This window comes from Molothrus ater, chromosome 5 (genome assembly GCF_012460135.2).
Source record: "Molothrus ater isolate BHLD 08-10-18 breed brown headed cowbird chromosome 5, BPBGC_Mater_1.1, whole genome shotgun sequence".
Classification (NCBI taxonomy): Eukaryota; Metazoa; Chordata; class Aves; order Passeriformes; family Icteridae; genus Molothrus; species Molothrus ater.
The window spans coordinates 65,798,547-65,822,042 of NC_050482.2; the positions used below are offsets into that span (position 1 = coordinate 65,798,547).

General features: G+C 38.9%; 1 protein-coding gene across 1 annotated transcript in view; it reads right to left on the minus strand.

The window, feature by feature from the left end:
- ATXN10 (ataxin 10) overlaps positions 1-23,496 on the minus strand; it is a 76,418-nt gene that overhangs the window by 21,063 nt on the left and 31,859 nt on the right. Inside the window, exons 6-9 of the mRNA XM_036401663.1 lie at positions 21,452-21,532; positions 16,247-16,412; positions 12,452-12,560; positions 11,325-11,494 (exon numbers count right to left, since the gene is read on the minus strand). Coding sequence (XP_036257556.1) covers positions 11,325-11,494; positions 12,452-12,560; positions 16,247-16,412; positions 21,452-21,532 — 526 coding nt within the window. The remainder of the gene's footprint in view (positions 1-11,324; positions 11,495-12,451; positions 12,561-16,246; positions 16,413-21,451; positions 21,533-23,496) is intronic.

The following is a 23,496-nucleotide window of genomic DNA, read 5'->3' on the forward strand; positions in this document are numbered from 1 at the left end:
AAAAAAATCACATGATACCTTTCAGCCTTTATAATCACTGTTGTAATAGGAAGTTCCAAGTCAGTCTGGCAAGCTGCCACTGTTTTGGTGGCTACAGTATTTTTGTCTTCCATGTCAAGCTTTAAAAAGCATTTTATGAGTCTCTCAATTAAAATGAGAGAGTTTGTTTTGTGGGTTGTGTGTACAGGCTTGTTATTTTTTGGGGATATTTTTTGTTTGTTTGCTTAAAGTTTTGTTCTCTCTTATTTTACATTTTATATTAAATCAGAATAACTTGTCTTCGGGAACAGAATTCCAGACAATCCATAAAAAAATCCTGATTTTGAAAATCACTGACGTTGACTGAAAAATAGGTTACCACTGAATGTTCCTGTTGAAGATTTCCTCATTACTGTTCTACACTAGTGATCACACACTCATCCAGGCAAATTTATTTCTGCACAACTGAGCTAATGTCACAAACTACTTCAGCAACAATTTTACTGAGACAACAGTCACACATTTTACAAATAAAACCCCCTTATGATTAAGAACTTTGCCTGAAGAAGATACTCTCTTGAAATCAGAGTATCCAAGACAGACTAAATGATCTCTCATACACTGAAACGAAACAAAGAAAATAAAAGACTTTCAGTCATGTATTTAATGATTTGGTAGTATTAGAACAAGTGAAGCTGTGGCATGAGAGAAACACTTTTCAATAGAAAAAACGTTTCAATACATTGAGAAGCTTTATTCAAGTTAACATTCGTTAATGAATGAATGTTCACCCTGAGAAAAAAAGGTGACTCTTTCCCCAAATGTAATTTTCCACATTTGATTTATTCTTTTAAAATCAATTTTTACTTGGTTTCTCATCAGCTGTGTGTTCTATAATCTCTTTCTTTAATGAGAAGCAGAGATATACTAACACAGGTGTTCTGGATTGCCAGCCAGTTACAGAGTGGCTAGCAGCACTGTATGCAAATATAAAATCTGAAAAATACCACTGTATATGAGCATGACAAAGAAGTCTTCTCTGTTTTTTAAAGAGAAAAGTATCAGTCTAAGGTTTGTAAACTGACTGAATGCAAGTGTTGGTCTTTAACAGGGCCAGGTTGGACAGGGCTTGGAGAACCCTAGTGGAAGGTGGATGAGAGAAGCTTTAAGGTCCCTTCCAACCCAAACCATTCTGGGATTCTATGACTGATCAGCTTAACCAAAGAAGTGGGGGAAATCCTTGTGTATGGATATTATTGAAAAGTCTAATGTTTCTCACACTGCAGAGCAGAAAGCAGTTTACTTTCGTTTGGGGTCTTTTTCACACCTTTTATATACTCAGGATTAATTCCTCGATGATTCCAGAATTTTGTCAGTAATGGTGTTTCATTTTTAGCTGCAAAAGAAATCTGAATTATGATCTTTTTGTGATGGCTCATCATTTTTGACATTTGCAACCCGTTTTGCTGATGTAACTGCAGTTAAAAGTAACTCACAGAGAATTTTTCCACTGACAATTTTTACAAAGTGTGATTCTGGCAGCATAAAGTTTTTGTATCTTTTCCATCATAGTTTTTGAAAGTCCCAAACAGCCAAACCACAAAAGAATTCAGAAAACAAGCTGAATGATACTCTAGGTTACAGCAGTATAACAGTTTAGTATTTGCCCCCTTTCAGCAATTATCTACAACCACAGCAATAAATAAAAGCAGAATAAATCCTTGCACCTTACACTGCACCCCATCACCACTGGAGACATCAAATGACACAGTCCACATGCACCATAACACAGCTCAGATCCACAGAATCACTAACATTGAAAAAGACTTCCAAGATCACCAAATCCAACCTGAGACTGATCCCCACCTTGTCACCCACACCAGAGCACTGAGTGCCATGTCACTGAACACCTCCAGGGATGGGGACTCTGCCACCTCCCTGGGCAGCCCCTTCCATTGCCTGCTCAGCCTTTCCATGAAGAAATTCCTCCTGATGTCCAACCTGAACTTTCCCTTGAGGCCATTTCCTCCCATCCTGTCCCTTGTTTCCTGAGAGCAGAGCCTGACCCCCACCTGGCTGCCCCCTCCTGTCAGGGAGCTGTGGAGAGTGAGAAGGCCCCCCCTGAGCCTCCTTTTCTCCAGGCTGAGCCCAGCATCTCCTAACAGGACTCAGAGAATGCTCAACTGCACTCTAAAATACCACTGCTGATCCTGAATGCCTGCCCACCCTGGACAAGCAGATAAATGCACTACTTAACAAACCTCTCTGTGAGTTGGGAGCTGTTTTTATTTTGAAAACTATTTTCAAGAAATAACCTACTGGATAGGTTAGGAACCAGTGAATGTCATGAGGTTATTACAGGAGCAGGGCACAACTTGAAAACCACATGTGGTGATCCAAGAGGTTAGCAAATGAACTAGCAATGATCTGCCAAAGGTTCACCCACATAGAACATTTTGAGGTGCAGGTCTCCACTACCCAAGCCAATAGGACCCAAGGTCTAATCCCTCCCAGTGTGATCAAAAAAATTACAAAAACCATTACAGGAGATGTGGAACACAGGGCGGAAGGAAGGACAAGAATAATCAACCTCATCTGAAGTGAACAATACACTGGTGAAGTCTGAAGGCTGCAATAAACTTGGGTTGATACAGCTCATCCCAGCAGAGCTTCTGAGTGCATGAGCAGAGACAGAGCTGGGATGTCAGAATTTGGCACTGCCTTGCTGCGTTTTTCAGGCGGTCCCGGGGGCCGCTCCTGAGAACCTCCACTCCTCTGAGCAACACTCAGGAACTGCTGAGTACACAGTGCAGGCCATGGGCTCTGCCCAAGGAAAGGAAAGGCACTTCTGTGATTTGATTTTGGTGGAGGAAGATTGAGGGGAGGAAGAGGAGAAGGCTGGGATGTGCATGTGAACCATGCCAAACTCTGCCATTTGCCCTCAAACATTTGCTGTACCTACCATGGACTGGCCCAGCCCTCATGTGACATTGACACTGTTTCTTTGCTGACAATCCAGACTTAAGAGAAAGCTGAGCAATTATTCTCTGCATTTACCTGAAATTCTAAGAATACACATTTTCTTTTAATGATTCACCAAGCATAACCTTTGCACAGGATCAGACTCTCTTATTAAGATAAATTTAGCCACCTTGTTGAGATTAAGATCAACTCTACATTTAGAAAACAAGACTCCTGATGTTGTGATTTATATGTCTATAAAAGCCATATATATGATATGCATGCTATACAAAAACTCAGGAATGCATGCTCTAGCACTAAATTTCATGCTGAAAGCTTGCTGATGCCTCAGGCTACTGAGCGAGATTATACATGAATCTTTACACAAGGAGATTGCATAGTTGGTTCTTAATTTGCCTCTAAATTACAACTACCAGAGGGTTTTCTGACTATTTGTGCCTCTAAATGTCTTGTAGTCTGGTAATAACAGCTGCAGGTACTACAAAAGTAAGGTTCCCCATTTCTAGCTGAACTCCTGTATCTGTGACAAAATTTTCAAATTTGCAAAAGTGTTGTTCAAAGTTAAAGTTGTTTTAAAAACTCCATAATAAATGTATCCTTTCATAGGGTTAATTTACCTGAAAATACTATTGCACTAATTATATATATTATATACATATATACACTCAAGCACTAAGCCAATTCTTTAGACCATTTTGAATGTTCTGTTTTGCTTTATTTATATTGTTATTTAATTTCTTGCCACAGATCATTAATTTGATGACAGCCTATAAAGACAAGGCTGTATACTTTAACTGAAAAGTAAAGAGTTCTTGTTTCAAGACTGTTTCATTAGTCTGCATTAAGCATATATACACCATATTATTAAAAATTATTTAAGGGAGAGCTACACAAGCACAGCCAAGTCCTCTTAGCAAGTCCATTAACAAGAAAAAAAAAATCTCATATGAACAGAGCTTGAGGGTACATTTCCATAGATGAAATTTGTACCAAAATTAATGCAATCATAAAAACTAGAAACTTTTTCAAAAATCTTTGAATTCTGTAAGTCAGTATTTTTTTACTATTTTTAAAAAGAAAGAAAATCTCTACAGGAGCTTAATAATAAACATTTTCATTTGAAGTTGATTTTCAAAGGAGCAGGTCAACACTTTTATAGAAATGCCTGCAGGAACAGGTTGACAGTAATGGTGGGTCAGAAGGTGAGAGGAGAAAAAGCCTTGAATCAGAACCTCAATCAGCTGACACCAGGTTGATCTATTGTAGGGGAATTATAAGCTTTTATTTTCTCAGCAGCTACAAATTCTGAAAGTACTTTTAAAAAAGTGCATTGAATGGTAAAGTACTCATGAATCTGTATAACTCAAGAGCTGGAACTAAGATGTGACACTCCCAAGCACCAAATACTCAATTTGGAGTGCAGGTTCCCAAAGAAGGGGCAGTAGTCAGTGTCCTCCCTAACTGCCTCTGCTTCCTGTGCCTGGAGCTGTGGGGAACAGGCAGAGCTGAGACAACAACAGACCTGGCTGGAAAATACTGTGGGAGTGACATTTAAGTAGCAGGGAATAAAAGTTAGATGCAGGTTAAAGGGAACCTACCAATTTATGACTAATTACACTGAGTTGTTGGCACTTTTGTTTGCAGGCGAAACACTCCCTTCTTTATTATTATTATTTTTAGCTACAATGCTGAATAATTGCCTGAAATAAAGGCCTTCAATATTTCCAAAGCCAAATGCACATTCATACATTTCCTGGACTCAAGGATGAAGAGATTTTTAGAGAAGTTGGAAACTCTCCTATGTAAAATTTCAAGCCCTAAACAGCTCCATGGGTAGCAACCTTCATTTTCTAAAAAGACAGGAAAAAATTGATTTGAAGGTAAATGTTATCATTTCCCCTTATTAAAATTCAACATGTGTTGCCAGCTTCAATATGAATCCACTGAGCTCCACAATTGTGCTTTAGAACAGTAATTGCTAGACGAAAATCTAAATCCTTCTTATTTTGTTATAGGTAAGATTAATGTCAAGCCAAAGCTGACTGTAATGCTAAAACATGCAGAAAAACATGGAGAGACACTCATATTCAATACTTATTCTAGTTTATGTGCCAACCTGTTGTCTGCTTCCTTAGTGTCCCTCAGGCTGAGCCTATGGGGACCTGGACATGCAGTGACTCTCAGCAAGTGCTTCCTCTTGCCCCACTGAGTGACCCCCTTATGAGCAAGAAGGAAAATCACACTGGTGGCACAGGTTTCTCTTTTGTTAGAGCAGAGTTTAGTGTCAGCATGTGTGATGGAAGCAATCAGTCTTGTGGTGTTACCCACTGGAAAGGCTTTGGGGCATAATGGAAGGAATCTTGCTAGCAGTCTTTAATTAACTAAATCTTAATACACACAATCAAGCCATCATCTTGGCTTTTGCATATCTACCTCATTCTGCATTTCACAAACAGTAGAGGATTAATTCAATATCTTCTTGTGCTCTGACTTTCAGCATAGAGATGACTTGACATACTTTGATCTTTCTCCCACTGCTACAATATCTAAATATAGGCCATGCTCCATTCAAGGAACTTAAACCCAATTGTTTTTCCAGTGTCTTTATGAAATCTTTGGTCAATGTCCCTTTGAAATCCTTCCAGCAAACCACTTCTGCCATAACAATCTGAACACATCTGATTGACTGCAATTATGAGGCAAACTTGGAGACTCACAGTTCTAAACATTTAAATACTCATGAATGAGGCAATTCTTTGTCACTTCTTGATTGAAATACTCAACTTTTTTGGTTAAAGAATAGAAGGCTTCCAAACAGCACAGTTAATGTGAATAAGCATGCTGATGATATCAATGGACTGTAAAAGGAATATTAAGTCTGTTCTCTCTCAAAACACAGCAGAAGATCCTGAATATTTATGAAGCCTTAAACAATGCAAGAATTGAAGATATATTTCTAAAATCTCCTTAAAGACTGCAAGTTCTACTCTTGTCACCTGTTCTACCACTGCTTACATAAAAAGCTAAGTAGGTTTCTTCCAATCACTGGTTAGCAGGCAGATTAAATTAGTTGATAAAAGCATGCAAAAGTGACCACCACTTATTTTTATATTATTGCAACCCTCTTATAACATCAGGGCTCTTTGAAGAGCCCACATTTCAAGCAGAAAAGATAACTAAATGGAGTTCTGCAAATAACAGCTGAATGGGCAGAACCTTTGCTTACATGGACTTGTGCAATCTCATCCCCAGCCTCTTTAAAAATGAGACCAGACCTTTGATTCCTTCGGGCACAGGCATGAATAAACTTGGCTAAAGCATTGCCATGCTGAAGAGCAAGAAGGAGAATCCTGCAGGGCTACAATTTAGAACAAACAGCATCACCCAATGGCAGAAATTCAAATCTGCAGATGACTATCACTACACTTTCTGGCTCCTCTGAAAAGAGGAAAAATGGGGAAAAAAACTAATAAAATCAAATGCTTGGTCTCTGTCTGAAGATTAGGTGCTCTGATATGGCCTCACATCCTTCAACAGGAGTTTTAGAAAACAATTCATTAACAGCTGGAAGTATGTCAGAGGAGGTTTAGGCTGAATATTAGGAAAATATTTTTCCCCCAGAGGGTGGACAGGCCTGAAAAGGCTCCCCAGGACAGCAGTCACAGCCCCAAGGCTGCCAGAGCTCCAGGAGTGTTTGGACAGCACTTTCAGGTACAGGGTGGGATTACTGGGGCGTCATGGGCAGGGCCAGGAGTTGGACTGCATGATACTTGTGGTTCCCTTCTACCTCAGGAGATTCTATTCCATAATTCTAATTTTCAGGGCTGGTAAGAGAATTCAGACTGGTTCAGAGGCACACAGGCAGAGAGAACTAAAGGTTGACAGCTGCTTTTTGACAAGGCAAAGCTGGGCTGAAGCCTGCATGGCATCACACCTCTACTGAACCTGGCAACAGCTGTCGCAGGGGAGGGAGCCAATAACTGAACCCCACTGTGATGAAACTGGAACTTGGTAGCATATTGTGAGTTTCTGTCTAGCTCAGAGCTTCTCTGATTTTGGTGGGAAAGTTGGGATCAGGATTCAGTGGCATGTGCTTAACATCCAGCTTGCTGATCACTGGGAAGGGCTGTTCCACTACTGCCTTACACACAACATCTCCCTGGTGCTCTCCTCACCCTGAATGCAACAGTGTGCCACTAAAACCAGGTTACTGCAGGAAATTCACCACAAAATGCAGTCTTTCACATGTCATGCATCATTATTTCCTCCATGAAACTATTTTATTTCAAAATGTGAACTGAGCTACATTATAAGCAGTGAAGGCCAAATCTCAACACTTAAAAGAAAAATTTTTTTTTCTGCTGGTTCCTATAAACTTCAGGATTGTCATAAAAGTATAAGCTGAGAAACTTTAATATCTCACAGTAACCAAAACTTAGTCACTTCTCAGGAAACAGATGAAAAAATGAATGATTCCTGTGTCTCTCAGGGTAATTAAAATAGCAAGCACAACCTCTTTTAAGTGGAAAGAGAAGAAAGTTGTATATTCAAAAAAGATCACATTCAACACTCACAGCATAATAACATCAGCCCATTGTGAAGTCTGGTGCAGCTTTAAAAAAAACCCCAAAACTCAATAAACAAAACATCCTGAAGAGATTGTATGGCAGGATGGCAGTTCAGAGAAGATGGGGAAATTCAGTTCATGTTGAGGTTAGGACAATGAAAAACAACACAGAAAACTGATGAAATTCTTGCTGTAACACTGGAAAATATGTCACTTGTATCTGATACCAGTATAAGTGGGAAGAATTTGGATTAACAGCTCAGATCTGAGCCAGAGAAGGAGCGTTCACAAAGGTAGATGCTCTTCCACATATGGGGTTCCTGCTTCCAGCAATCTATACCACTGGCAAACCCCAGGAACCACACATAACCCCCTTCCTGCAATATAGGGTACCTTAGATCTTCTGAACCTCTTTAAAAAAATATTAACCACATCAGAAGGTGTTATTTTAGTAAGTTTTTCTAACATTGTGTACCCCAAACAAATTCAGTTCTTCATCACCTAGTAAACTAGCAAGGAATGTTTTTAGTTGATATGGTGCTCTTCACTTCATTGAGTATGATATAGGTAACAACAAAAAATCTCTGAACATCTCCAAATATTTCTCAAGTGACTAGAACTTTAATAATCCATGCCTTACAGAATCATTTGAGGATGAAGAAAAGAAGGAGCAACAGCACAAAACCCTTTGGTGAATACCAAGCTCAATTCATGTTTGAAGTTGTTACCACAGGTATGACAACTATTACTCAGCTGGCTGGACCAGGAAAGAAGTTGCAGAAATCTCTTGAGAACTCTTCCATATAAAGGTCAATTACCTTATTTTTAGATTTTTGTCTGGGAAAATGAGGATTTTACACCTTCAACAGGCACATTAAAAAGAAATGCTACAGATGCAGTTTCAACACTTAGGTAAGTGCACAAAGAGGTCTGGAAAGAGCTGTTTGACACTGGTGCACCAAGCTTTCCTTTAGAAAGGGCTGTGCTGTACCACTATGATGATTAGGTTCAACACCACACAGGGCTCAAAAAAACCCATCCAGAGTCAAAAGGAAGCCAGGAAGCCTACAAGTTGGTACAGACTCTTTGGAAATGTATACAGAGGCAGGTTATTTTCTTTTTTAACTTTCCATTCTTTGTATGATCAAGGTTTCAAGTGGCCAAACTGGGTAAGTCACAATGGATCAACTGTATCAGCTGTCAGCAAGTGGAGGGGCAGAAGAGGGAATAGGAGCAGGGCAAGAGGGAACATTAACTTGCTGCTGCTGAAGGGGCAGCACAACAGAATAAAGTTTTGTATTATTCTTTAAGGACAAATGAGTCACCTTGTTACAAAATAATCCATTGCTTTACAAACAATACTGCACACTATGCCTTCATCTCTGACCTCAAGGCAAGAACCTCACACCAACCCTTTATTACTCATTTTGTCCTGCCCCTTAAGAGAGAGCCTGATTCTCTTTTGTTTACCAGTCTCTATGCTTTGATGGAAATCTTAGCACCTTATTAAGGCTTCATGATTGCAACAAAGCTGAAGACTAACACAATAACATAAGTAACAACATGGGACCAGCACAGCTCCCTTATATGTCCAAACAGATACTCTGAAAGACACTCTTGAGCCACAGACACTTTTCTACTTGGTGTACTCCTGTATTAGTTAGGTAGAGCCCCCATCTGCACAGCAAAACCCCTTTAAAAAGCTTTTAATAACCATTTAAAAGGACTTCTGCCAGAAGGTCCATTTTCAGCTTTCCTGCTGACTTTCACAGTGCTATACCCAGACAAAACTTACCAATTACAGAGCTCAGTCCTGCAACACCCTGAGTGTTTTGTCCTTATCTAGCAAAGCATTAAAAGGTACAGAGAGCTCCATGAGAACAGCCCCACCCAACCAGTGGAAGCATGGAGAATTTTTGGTAGGTGTGAAGGAGCTCCACTTCAGAGCATCCAGGTCTAAAAGACTCCCTCTCTTTTGTTCAACTGTAAACCAAGAATCTTTCCTCCATTTCAGGCTTCTGTTTAACATTGGGAAAACACAATAATCCCAATCATGCAAGTTTCTACTTAAGAAATCCCAGAGGTTTAGTTCTCCCCCCACTACCTCTGAATAGCATGTGCAGTTAAATGTGGGATGATCTTCACTGCATGTAACTTCAAATCCTCCTATGCCAGAATGCAATTATTTTTAAAAAGTTACATTCATCCTGAAGAAGAACAGATAAGCTCATGAAGTTTTTCTAAAAACCTTAAGTGTGAAAGAACCATTTTTTAAATGACTTAGCGTAGTGAAAGTTCAAGGGGGAATAGCTTCGAACTGAAAGAGGGTAAAAGTTTAGATGAGGTATTAGGAAGAAATTCTTCCCTGTGAGGGTGATGAGGCCCTGGCACAGGGTGCCCAGAGAAGCTGGGGCTGCCCCATCCCTGGAAGTGCCCAAGGCCAGGCTGGACAGGGCTTGGAGCAACCTGGGATAGTGGAAGGTGTCCCTGCCTGTGGCAGGGGGTGAAACAAGGTGGCCTTTAAAATTCCTTGCAACCCAAACTATTCTGTGACTCTGCAAAAAAAAAAAAAAAAAAAAAAAAAAAAAAAAAAAGCCTGTGTCTTTAATAGGAGCTTGTCTATTTTTTAATCACTACAGCAAGAAGATGAAGTTGAGGATCTGGGTGGTCACAGTTTGATCTATGGATGTTGGCACCTTTTGCTAAGTGGATTAATTGCACAGCTTGCCCCCATGAAAAAAAAGGAATTGAAAACTGAATTCCAAACAAGTCAAATCTTGTTCATATTTTCAGGCAGAACAGTCTTCGAATTAGGAAGCCAGTGTCATATAAAACAATTTGGCTTAGAGATCTATATATACATATAAATCCAAGCTAATTTAGATACACTAAATAGCATCCAGATGTTTCACTCGCTACTTTTATTAAGATTAGTTTTAACAGTAGAAGTTTTTCTTTTCCCTTTCCTCCCAGAAGACTTCCTTTTTTTCATCTCTGCATTGATAAAAAACAGCATTACATCATAACGGGTCAGAGACGCAACTAAGCAAGAGCGATTATTAGTATTAGTAATATTTTTCAGACATATTAAAAGCTTTGATTACATGCTCTTAATATGAATGAGGAAGTGGAAAATCATTCCCCTATTACCCATCCAGAGGATCATATTACTAGAATTTGTCAGACAAAGATACTTTTGGAAGTGTTTTTCTTGCTGAAACTAAGATAGTCTAACAAATCCTGGAAGAAAGCCACATCTTTTATCACTCAAAAAAAAAAATTAATATTTAAAGCTTGCTGCTGTTTCCTCTTTTTCCCCACAAAACTGATTTTCTATATAGGATTTATAAGATAAAGGTTTTCAAGTGATTTGATAAAGGCAGGCCTCCATTTTTAAAGTGACATGAAAAAGGGAGAAAAAACATCAGACTAATTCAAAGATTTAAAATTAAGTTCATGCAACAAATCACATCCATTTCCCTTCAAAGTGAAGTTGAAATTTAGTTTGAGACTTTTCAAAGAAAGTGCAAAAGTGAAAACCACAAAGGAATTAGGCACCGGCTTGCATTCTACAGGGCTGAAACAAAAGGTAGGCAGGCAAACATTATATTGTTATTAAAAAGTCAGCATAATTGTGATAGTAATTCATAGGCACCAAGAAAAAAAAAAGCTTCTTTGACGCAATCAATTCTACAATTTACAAATCAATTTCTAGACCAACAATATATTTCAGTTACCTTATAGTCAGGCATCTGTTTACACATCAGAGTTCTGCCATAAAAATCTACAAGCTCACCTTGTCTTGGTTTTCCTTATTCTTGTAACACAGATTTCCAATCAAACGAATGAGATGAGATTTGAAACCAACAGCTGGATGTGAAATTTCCTCCTGCCCTGTCACAGCATGTGTGGCAGTGAAAATATTTACAGCCTGCTTCCCAGCAAGGTGAGTTAATCTCAGGGTATCTAGAGAAAACATTTTAATACATTACCATGAGAAAATCAGTCTCACTTGGCACGGAGCTCTATTTTTAATTGTTCAGTTCAACAATAAGCAACATAATTTCTCATATTCAACATCATGTCAAAGAAGTTTGGAAGTTTACCTCACTGTGTAGTATGGGCTAATATAAGCAACCATAAAAGACCAGCCCAATGTCAGAATGCATTTTTGAGTACTTTTTACACCCTTATATAGTTGACACATGAAGGCTGAAGGCTGCTGCTATTGATCTCCACCTAAAGAGTTAGAATAGAGCTGTTTCAACCTCTTTATTTTTTAATTTTTACCTATTTGTCTCAAAAATACACAAACTTTTACAGTTTTCTCACAAAATGGTAGCATACCTCAGTCTCAAAGTACTAAAATGTAAAAAAGCACTGGTCATGTTATGTATCATCCCTCCTTCCTCCCTTGAGCAACTCTGGAATATCTTGGCATAATTTTATTTATGTACAGTCCTTCCCTTGCTGTTTTTTAGCTTCTTTAAAGCTGACCTTTAAAAGTCACTGGATTTGGTTAATAACATTGAAACCGCACTTCAATTTCAGGAATTTGGGAAACAGAAAGCATGGAGGAAAAAGTCCTTTTTCTACTTCTTGAAGAAACTCTTCTACACATTCAGCCAGAATGTAGGAAGGAATGTAGGAATGTAGGAAGCAACTGTCCCTTGCAACACTTTCAGTAAGAAAAGAACATTGCTGATACTTGAATCCAGGCTCTGTTGGGCAACAGAGGCCAACAGAGAAAGTGGAGAAGCAGAAAATTTCCAGGAACAAATCAAATATTTGAATATGCAGATTAACTCCATCTTCTATTTATTTATCTCATTCAAAGGTCAGAATTAGAATGACCACCAGTGGTGAAAAACATGTTTTCATTCACTGAGCACCAACAGTTAAGCCTTGTGGCTGCTCACTCACCTACAGCTGTTTCAAGCAAACCAGGGAATGCCTGCAGATGTTCCAGCTGGCTGCTGTTTGAGGTCATTTCACAAAGCACATCGAGAAGACGAATTGTCACCAGTGCTTCCTGGAATGAAAACTGCATTTCTGAAAATGGCTTATGAAGGTTATCCTAAAAACATAAACCCAGAAATGTAAACAGGGGACAGGAACTCTCAGCTCCTCAGGTTCTGTGCAGGTCTTCCATACTGCCAAGAATAAATTTATATAAAATTAGGGCAACTTTCTAAAATAACAATAACATATTAGATTGCAATAATTTCTCTTCTACAGTTAGTGTTATATCTGCCTGAAAAATCATGGGGGAACCAAAACAGAGCCATAAGGGATAAAATTTTAACAAAAACACAGTAGCTTCCAAAAGCAGAAATACAGAAAATTACTAGCTGAGAAAATTATTTCTGTATAAATGTTTTCTTTGAGTTTATTCAGTCTGAGTGTTCCACTTTAAAGACACAAACACCGCCTGCAAGACACCAATTTGTTATCCGCAGGAATTCTGTAAAGTTCTGTGGTCAAACAAACTTTGGCTGTGAGAATTTACATTATTCTTGGGTAAATAGGATTGTGATCAGAGATGCAGCATTTTGGTTAGGGATGAGACACAATTTCATTTGCATATTATTTATTCAGCCACAGAACTATTTTTTCTCACAGAATATGTTGGTCCTGCCTATAATGACAATCCAGCACTTACAGAAAATACCTTAGGAGCACATGACAGAATCTGGAACACCACATATTGCTCAAAAGCCAGGCTGTGACTGCAAGATGATCCCACTCCAGGAGTGTTACATAAACTGCAAGTAGCCATGAAAAGGCTCAGACATTGGTCACAGTAACTATTACTGCCTTGTCTGGTCCAGGAAAAAAAAAGGTTTATTTACCCATAGTGTGGTATTTTGGATCCATTTAATGTTATGCAAATCATCAACAATAGTGTTCAGGAATTAAGTAGTACAATTATATTCATTTGTTGCTCCTTGAAAACACCAAATTGCTATAGGGCCCAGGTACTAAAGCTGTATTTTCATTTTTTGACCTGTACAGGTGTAGGAAAGTGCAAGTCTTGCCCTAAATTATTCAATAAACTGCTTTCATCAGCACAAAGGCAGATAATCAGGCCATTATCCTGTTACAAAGTAGTAATACCTCAACTGCACTTCAGAGACAGTAACCAGTTTTTTTACAATTTTTAAAAGGAACAGATTATTTAAAAACCATAAAAGAATTCCTGAATTTTCATGTATATTTGAAACTTGCTAAGTTAAAAAAAAAAGTTCCTCCCTGCTGCTGACTTTCCAAATTGGGGTTTTTTTGCCCTCCACCTGTACAAAAGAAAGGCAGTAAAGGAAAATACCTCCTTTTGAATTTCAAAACCCAAAATAGTTTGAACTCTGACAGACATCTTGCTATGGATATAATCTGAAAAGTAAATAAGGAAATAACTGAAGACTTTTTAAAATAAACATATTTAGAGAAAGATGCAGAAAAGATGTTCCTTATAAAGAGATGAACTAAGTCCAGGGAAGGGTTTTATTTTGCAAGTATGCAAAAGAATTTTGCAATTGCAAGTATGGCTGAAAGTTAGTGCAAGCAAACTGATGCTGAAGTCAGGCTTTGAATGGAAAAGCTATTTTAAACATTGGTTTAAGCACTGCAAAAGCATATGATTAGCTTCTCATGGGTTTAGGATGCAAGCTACAAGACCTGATGTTCCTTAAGAAAACAAAGCAGTGTCTACACTTAACAAGTTAAACAGTAGATGGGACACCCAGACAACATTCTGGGAGTCAGGCCAGTCCAAGGACTGTTCCCAAAAGTTTTTAAATGTGGCCTCAGAGTTCTGGAGTCTAAGGTAGCTTACTACTGCAGACATGGCCTGAGCAAGGCACTTGCTTGTGGGCCACAGAGAAGGCCAGGCAAAGCCAAGCTGAATATCACAGATGTTGCCTAAAGCATTTTTAATGACAGACTCTACATGCACAACCACATTTTTTGCAGTTAAATACAACTGCTACAAAAAAAACCCTAAAAATACTTCTACAAATGAGGAGAAATTGGTGCAATTCTTTATAATTTCTTGTAAGAAAAGAGTTTTATGAATTTAGACTGGCATTTCTCTTTTCCCATGGCAATAATATGTTGTGAACAAGTGTGTATCCAAATATGCATGCACATATATTGTCCTCCATTTATTCCTCCTCCATTTATTTATCTATTAGGACTTATATTTTATGTTAATTCAATGAGCCCCATTTTCCCACCAAACAGTGATTCTCAACTTATACCTCTTGTTTATGTGAGAGAAGAATAAGAAGTCAGTGTCAAGCAGGGTAAGTTATGCAGTAATATTCACAATACTGCTGTCCCAGCACCTTCTGGTTGGACAGAGACCTCCTTCTGGTGTGCAAACAAATAAGTTTTTTTCCATGACTGAAACCACAGAAAGTTGTTTGGAAAGTAACCACAAAGGATAAAAAAACAAAAAAAGAAGAAAAAAGTAAAGATGGAATTGTCTCAATGTATGTCCTCTCACTGCCAAGTTAGTACCTTTTCCAGAAGTAGTCAATTAAGTTATCTGACATAACTTAGACTAAACAGCTGGGGCAGTGGGGAAGGCTGTGTTTCTTGGACAGATAAGAGAGATTGTGTGCTTGCTGGTTGGTGTTTGGTTTTTTTAACACATCCAACTACCACCTCCCCATAAAGTGATTTATGGTACTTCTTCACAACACAGCTCAAACCTACTTTTAAAATTCTTGTGCCTATTTAGACAAAAAAAAAATCCAAGCAAGTCCAACACTTTTTAAGATTATCATATAAAGGCATCTAAGATAAATGTTTTTTTACTTTGATAGTAAATTACTTATGACACTTCTTCTCTAGAGTTTCTAGAAGTGAAACTGTTGCATATTGGCTTTGTATTAACAATAAAATTATTCTGACTCCCATGTATATTACTGCTTCCCATCTATGAACAGAATAAATATCTTTGGTTTGGTGCATATTTGAATCATAGGGTCATCACAGAATCACAAAATATTCTGAACTGAAAGGTAGCCACAAGGATCATCAAGTCCAACTCTTAGGTGAATGGTCAAACCCAAACCTTGGTGTTATCAGCACCATGCTCTGACCAGCTGAGCTCATCTCAGTCATGATCTGAGTTGGGAGGGACCTTAAAGCCCATCCAGTTCCACTCCCTGCCATGGGCTGGGACACCTTCCACTATCCCAGGCTGCTCCAAGCCCTGTCCAGCCTGGCCTTGGGCACTTCCAGGGATCCAGGGGCAGCCCCAGTTTCTCTGGGCACCCTGTGCCAGGGCCTCACCACCCTCACAGGGAAGAATTTCTTCCTAACATCTAACTCTCCATCAGTGTGAAGCCATTCCCCCTTGTCCTGTCACTACACTTCTAAATTTGAATTAATCACAATTGACAACTCAAATAAATTATACAAGTGATCCTTGGTAAGATAACAAAATATCCAAATATGTGACAACTTGAACATTTTTTAGATTTTGAAATATTTAACAATGGGGTAGACTTATTTTTATGTACCATATCCTCTGCCATCCTCAAATTAAAAGCAAAAGCTGGCTGCTGTCCTACAGACTCTACTGTGTGCTCTGCCACTGCTTTCCCAAGGTAAACTGGAAAAGATACTGTTATGTGTGTGTCCCCCTGGGCAACAGTGGCAATGAGGATTTATCACATCAAATTCTAGTACTGAAATGGTTATCAGTCATACCTCATCTTCTGCAGCTGCTGCAGCAGTTAACTTGAGCACAGCTCCACATTTCTCCTGGAAACAGTCTGCAAGGAAGCCAGCATGTCTCACAAAGACATTCATTTCTTCACTGCTAACTGAGTTCTTGTCACTTACTTTCACCATCATCAGCTCTAACAAAGTAACTCTGGAGACAGAAAACAATTTGTTAGTCAGATTCATTGAGCCACATACCACTATCAGTAGAATAAGCATTAAAAATGATAAATAAATAGTTAAAAAGATAAAAATAGTAACAGAGAGGATTTTTAAAAATTAACAAGCCTCATGAATACTGGCAATCAATTTCTGTCTGCGGGGGTTTTTTTTCTGTACAGAATTAATTTAATTCATCATTAAATTAATACAACCTGACCAGACAGTCAATATTTTTCTCAGGTCTATTTCAATTTATATTTTCTTATGTCCTAACAAAACATTACTGAGATTGCATATTCCCTACATCTAAAATTTCCAGCAAACCAGCTCTTACAAGCTGTTAAGCACAGCAAAATAAGCACAGACTATTTGACAGCTTCTGTTTGAAAAATACAGGTTTTCACAGCCCTTGCCTTGCTCATAGTCCTCCACTAACTCTCCCCCACAATCCCAAACCAATTCTGAGACCAAACAGGGAAAATAAAAATTGATATGCACACTCTGTTCTTTACAGTCATTTTATAATTGTTACTAGATGGACTGAGAAAATCCAAGTTAATCACTCATGTACCACTCAGAGATATTCAATGCATGAAGCTGGCAAGTAACGAGAAACAAAATGAAGCTGCTGAATGAAATCTATTTGGGTTGGGCTTTTTAACAGCTTTAATGTTATTTTATTTCCAATGTCCTTTCAATGTTGTCAGGGCAAGCAAGAAGCATTTTGTGGAAGTAGGACTTGGATATGGCAGAGGCCCTCCCACAGATCCCTGCCCCAGTCCAGCACACAGGGACTGGTGAAGTCTCACTGCCATTCCCTCAAACTCTAAGAACACTCTTTACTAAATTAATTCAAAAGCCAGCTCAGGATTTTCTTCCAGTGAAATATTTGAAATTCAGATGGAACAAATGACATTCAAACATGTGGAATAGCTCAAATGCTTTTTCTTTTAAATTTACCAAGCAGGTTGTCAGAAGAGGAAGAGAAATGTCTTTTTCTGTGGAAAAGCTCAGTCACTGCTTTATTAACCTCCAAGAACCCACCTCTATTAATCACAAAACAGCTACTTAGTCCTTGCTAAACTCAATCCTCCGTGTCATTAATACAGCTGCATTAAAATATTATCTGAAGGAGGACAAAAAGCTTTTTCAACACAGCAGCACAGAGGTGCTGCCTGCACCCTTGGCAAAGGGCAGACTTCAGGCAGGAGGCTGGAGCAGCCTCTCAGGGGCTCTGCTCACTGTCTGTTTGTCCTGCAGGTTACAGCCAGGTAACCCTGGCAATCTCCAAACAACCAGAGTCCAGCTCCCCAACACTCCCACTGACCAAAGGCTTTCCCATTTGGCCTCCCATACAAAACCCAACTCCACACATCTGTCATTTGCCCCCAACACAGGGCTAGACTTGACATGTCTGCTTGACTTGATGAACAAAGGAATTATTCCAGTATTGCAGTGGGTTGACCCTGGCCAGATGCCAGGCACCTACCAAAGCCACCCTCTCACTTTCCTTCCCTCTCCTACCCCCATTAGCTGGACAAGAGAGAAAAACTTCACAAAGCGTTCATGAGTTTAGGTAAGGGCCATGAGAGATCACTCATCAAATACTGTCATGGGAAAAACAGGCTCAAAATTAGAGATATAACTTAAAATTATTATTAACAAAATCAGAGCAGAATAATAAGATGTAAAATAAAACCTTAAATACACCTTCCTCCCACCCCCTCCTTCCCAGCTCCATCTCCTACCCCAGTGGTGAAGGGAGACAGGCAATGGAGGTTATGCTCAGTTCATCACCCACTGTTTCTCCTGCTACTCAGGAGAAGGAGTCATTCCCCTGCTGCACCCACAGGGTCCCTCCCACAGGAGACAGCTCTCCATGAACTTCTCCAGCATGAGTCCCTCTCACAGGCAACAGATCCCAGTGAACTGCTGCAGTGTGAGTCCATCCCTGGGCAACATTCCCCATCAAACTGCAATTACAACTGTGCAAAAACTTCTTTTTTCCTTTCTTCTTAAATATATTATCACAGAAGCTTTGCCACCACCTCTAATTGTCCCAGCCTTGTCCTGAAGCCTGTCAATCTTTGGAGCTGCCAGGGATTGGCTCTGCTAGACATGGAGGAAGCTTCCAGCAGCTTCTCACAGAAGCCACCTCTGTAATCCCCCTGCTACCAAAACCAGGCCATGCAAACCCAATACAAATGCTACCTTCTGCTTGACAGGATTCTAGTCAGCACTTCTTGCACCAATAATGCAAATAATAAATGTTTAAAACTGACAAACAATCCTTTTGTAAACAAGTTGGAGAGTCACCACACTTCCATAAACCCAAATTAATAGATTAAATGGTGAATAGGGAAATTTTTTGCACTACTTTTCCCCTTGCAATATGAATAGATGCCTTTTTCAACAACTGCAGTCCTTCTTTAAAACAAACACCTGGATGTAATTTCTTTTGAAGTTTCTTGGTCTCTTTAGGCATTCAAGTCAAATAATTTTTCTGAGTTTTCTTCCAGGCACAGTCATTCAGGACATGCCCCTCTTGCCCTGAATTTCAAGCAAGTCTTGCCATTCAGCCAGTAGTTTCTTGAGAGTGCAGTGCTTTGTTCTGGTGCAAGTTCAATTACATTACTTTTTTCTATTGTTTCTCTCAGTTTTCTTTCAAGATTCACCCCTAACTTTTTGAAGTTAGTTCTCCCAGACAATGCAATTTGCCCATTTCTTTTAAATGATCTCACAACTGTTCAGGCACTCAAACGACAGCATCTCCTCCTACTTGTTTGCCTGCAGCTAAATACAACAAATATGACAACTGCCAGTACCAGCTGAATTTTTGCAATACTCAGTTCAGTATCTCAAATCTAATTCTGTGTATTATATTTACTATTATACTTCTGTTTGGAAATAATCATGGCATGTCATCTTCCTCTTCTTTCGGCACTACTGAGGGAGAACTTTTGTGATTCTCTTGCAGTTTTTTTTTCCCCCTAGCCAAATTCAAACCAGTTCTTCCTGAAGCTGACAAAACTGGCATAAACTTAGAACAGCCACTATAAGGTATCTGTAGTCATCAGTAAAACAAACTTCTGTTTCCTGCAGCTTGCAAATAAACAACAGAATTCAAATGCAATTTAAATCTGGAAGCTCATTACTACACAATAAAATGCTGCCTTACTAAGCCTAAAACTAGCAGTGTAAAATTCTATTGGTTTTCTTAGGATCACACAATGTTTGCATCAAATATACTTTGTTTATAACCTCTTAGCAAGGGCCAGACACTTGGGACAGTCTCCCTCTGTGACTGAGGCTTCTCCTTCCTGAAAACTTTCACTTCTTTCATCTTCAAATGATACTTGCAAGCGTCACATTAAATGAAAACTGGTAAATTTGTGAGCAACTGTAGATCACTGCTACCTTCAGCTACTCTAGGGCTGTGAGCATTGCCAGGAACAAAACCATTCCAAGCACTGACAAAGGCAGCCCTGTAGCTGAGCATTTGCAAGTGGTGCTGCTGCTTACAGGAGCTGAGTGTCCATTTCCTGGCAGGCAATTCCATCAATGGCTGCATCCTTCACTCTGGACACTTCACCTAAAAACTAAAATCAACAACACTAAAATCAAGGTTAGAGCCGCAAGTACTTGAGCATCTTAAAAACACATGAAGCTGTTCAGCTGCACTTTTTCATGCTGCTAATTAAAAAAAAAACCCTTCTTGGAAGGGACAACAACAGATGTGCTCATTTTTGAAGATTTTATAATTAAGACAAGAAAGGCATGAACTTAGTGTGTCCATGCTCAAGGCTAACTTGGATGAATGCAAACAAGGCTTTTTCTAAATACTTCTGCCAAATACCTGCACAGACATGCAGGAAAATCTCAAATCTGGCAAAGAATTCAAGAATCTACACTCTTTTACCTCAATAGCCATATCCTTCTACAGTAATCCCTTCCAGAGAACTAGCAGGCATTGTCACAACACCATGCACTTCTCCAGGCCAGAATACCACTAAAAACCTGATCACATTAACACAGGATTTATTTACCATTCCCATCCCTATAGAGTAATGGTATTTTATTTACAGTTCACACCTATTGCATATTCTTTCTTTGTCTGACATCCTTTCTGTTTTCTTATAATCTCCAATCAGTACCTGAACCCTGACCCGTGGTAACACTGGAAGCAACACAAAACACAGAAAAAACCACAAAGGCACTGTTTCATTTAGTGCTTTGTCTTTCACCTGCAAAAACTAGAGAGGAACTTGCAGCTTCCCTGGGTGGATGCAGAACAATGTAGGCACAGTAAACACATAAATGAGACCACAAAATCTTCAAGCAGTTGGAGGAGCTGCAGAATTCTAGCAGTGTTTCCCAAATTTGATTGTCTTAATAAAGTATCTTTCCTAATCTTCCTCAATTCTCTATTAAAGCAATGAGCATTTTCCCATTATAGCAGAGGCCATTTCCCATCAATTCAGCACACATTTACTCAAACACTTGAAGGAAGCTATCAATACTTTTTCAGTGAAGGTTTGTTGAAGCTTTTCAACACTTGAAACATTAAAGACTAAGTAATCACAGGCATCTGCTCATCTATTGTTATGTAGGTTCTGCTAACCAGCATGAGACACACTTCCATCTTTCTTAAAGGCTTCCTCTTAATTTCTGGACACAACAACAGAAGCATGAAGAGCTCTGGACATTTCTAATCGAGCTGTAAAACTCTGCAGGGTGTGGTGCTCTTATGAAATCAAGACCCAGGCATGAAATCCTGTCCTTTTTTGTGTGTGAAGTATTTCTTTACAGAGTAATGGCGCCAACCTGGATTCTGCAACCCTACATAAATCACTGCCAGTTGTGGCTAAGCTGTAATGTTAACCAACCAATTTAAAACCATTACTAACATAGAAACATGTATTTAGATATTTTGTGCCAACTATGAAACCACACAGTTTTTCAATCATGTGAACAGGATACTCTATATGGAATGCTAAATACTAAAAGCCACACTGGTTTTGGGGTTACCTTTCTTGATTGCTCAGTTTGGCATAGAGGGCTTTTACCAGCTCTGGACATTTCAGCAAATGTTCTGTAACAATCAGGAACCTAAGGGAAAAGAAAAAAGAAGTCTTATTAGAGCTATAAAAGCAGTATCCACATTTACTTCAAATGGTGCTGATTAGCTTTACTTGCAGATTAATGTGTGTTGTGCTTTTAGTCCTACTCACTAATAGATACAAATTGGCACAAAATAATTGCATGTTGTCCTGCAGTTTTTCCCTTAACATAGCAATGCCCATTTCTCATCAGTTCAGCACACTTTTACTCACATGCTTGAAGGAAAGCTGGCTGGAGTCTTAGGCCTGTTATATACACCTCAATTCAAACAATGAAACACTCATCCAATGGTTTATACAAAAAGACAAAATTTAAGCTTGAAAATTATTATTCTATTCATCACAAACTGTCTGTAAGCCAAAAAAGTAAAAAAAATGCCCAAATAATATATTGAGTTTTCTTAAAAAAAGGCCATCTAACAAAGCATCAAAGCAAATGGGAATTTCTTTGTCAGATGCAAGGCAACAAAGCACTTTTCTGAACTTCAAAAACATATCCCCTCCTTGTGTAATAGAGACCTAAGCTGAAAACCAATTCCAAGTCCTTGCTTTACAAGGCAGGTAGGTATAGAATCATAGAATCTCATATTCTGGAAGGAACCCACAATGACAATCAATTTCAGCTCCTGGCCCTGCACAAGACACCCCCAACTTTAACACAAGGATCTTGCCAGTCAAAATCCAGTGAAGTATATTCTGTAATAAATTATCACCACCTTCCCTTTCTCACACCATATTTGGGTTTTCTGTCTGGAATACAAAAAGTCCAACAAATGACTAAAGCTGACAAACCGGCCACTGGTTCCCTCTTTCTCTTCACCAAAATGTTGCAAGGGATCTATGGTATCAACCTTCCTCAAAAAAAAAAAAGTCTATTTAAAAAACAATCTATGCAAAACTGGCAATAGCTCATTCTTTCTTCTTAATACTTTCTCTGGAAAATATGGTCAGCCTTGGCCTTGTGCTAATGCCAGTATTTTCACTGTTTGCTCTCCCAAGCACCATCTACAGCAGTCCACTGCAGGTGACACTCATTTAATTTCAACCCAGACTCATAATCCCAGTTATGGGGAAAAAATCAAAGTAGGTAAAAAATCAAAGTAGGTAAAAGTATTTAGCTCTTCAAGTCGCATCCCCAAGAGCACTAGCAGTGATATTTATGGTGCATAGGTACACTCAAACAAGATGATGCATTTTTAAAGTAGCTTGTCTAGGAATTACAAGTCTCAGAGCATCCTTTGAGCTGATGAAGTCACAGAAAAAGAACAGCTAAAATAATATTAAAATCAAGTGATTTCAGTACTCCCTCCACCTCCTCCCTAGTTTTCTCTTGCTGACAGCCTTTATTTTGCATAGCCATAATCTATTACATAGTCAATAAAATCACAACGAAGTCTTCCAGCTGCAACAAAGTATGTTTTGCACAAATACTCAATGCCAGCTGGGCAAATAGGAGACTAAGAGGTCCAAAAGATTAATAGCTATTATATTTCTAATGCTAACTGTGGACTTAAAACAGCATCTGATTCAGTTACTGAAAATTTGACATTTTTAAGAGGGGGAGGAAGAAAAACTATTTTCTACTGCACTTCTTTTTACTGATATTTGCACATTAATATTCATAAAAAAATATGCAGAGGTGTAAGGAATCAACAATTTAAAACTGGCACGCTGAGGAGTGTAGCATTGATCCAAAAGCTTTTCAATACAAATTTCAAAAAACACGGAGACTCAAAGTCAGCAGCATCAATGTATCCAGCTGAGCTGTGCAGACTCAGCTGTAACATCCAAGTGGAGCCATCAGCAGGGCACTCAAGGGCAACTCTTCCACAGCTCCTGAACTAACATCTCACAGCCATCCACAGTTAAACCTTCAGAATCGTCACAACCAACTTCATTCTCCATGGATTTAAGCAGAGCCACAAACTTTTGTGTGGAGCTGCGGAAGAAAAT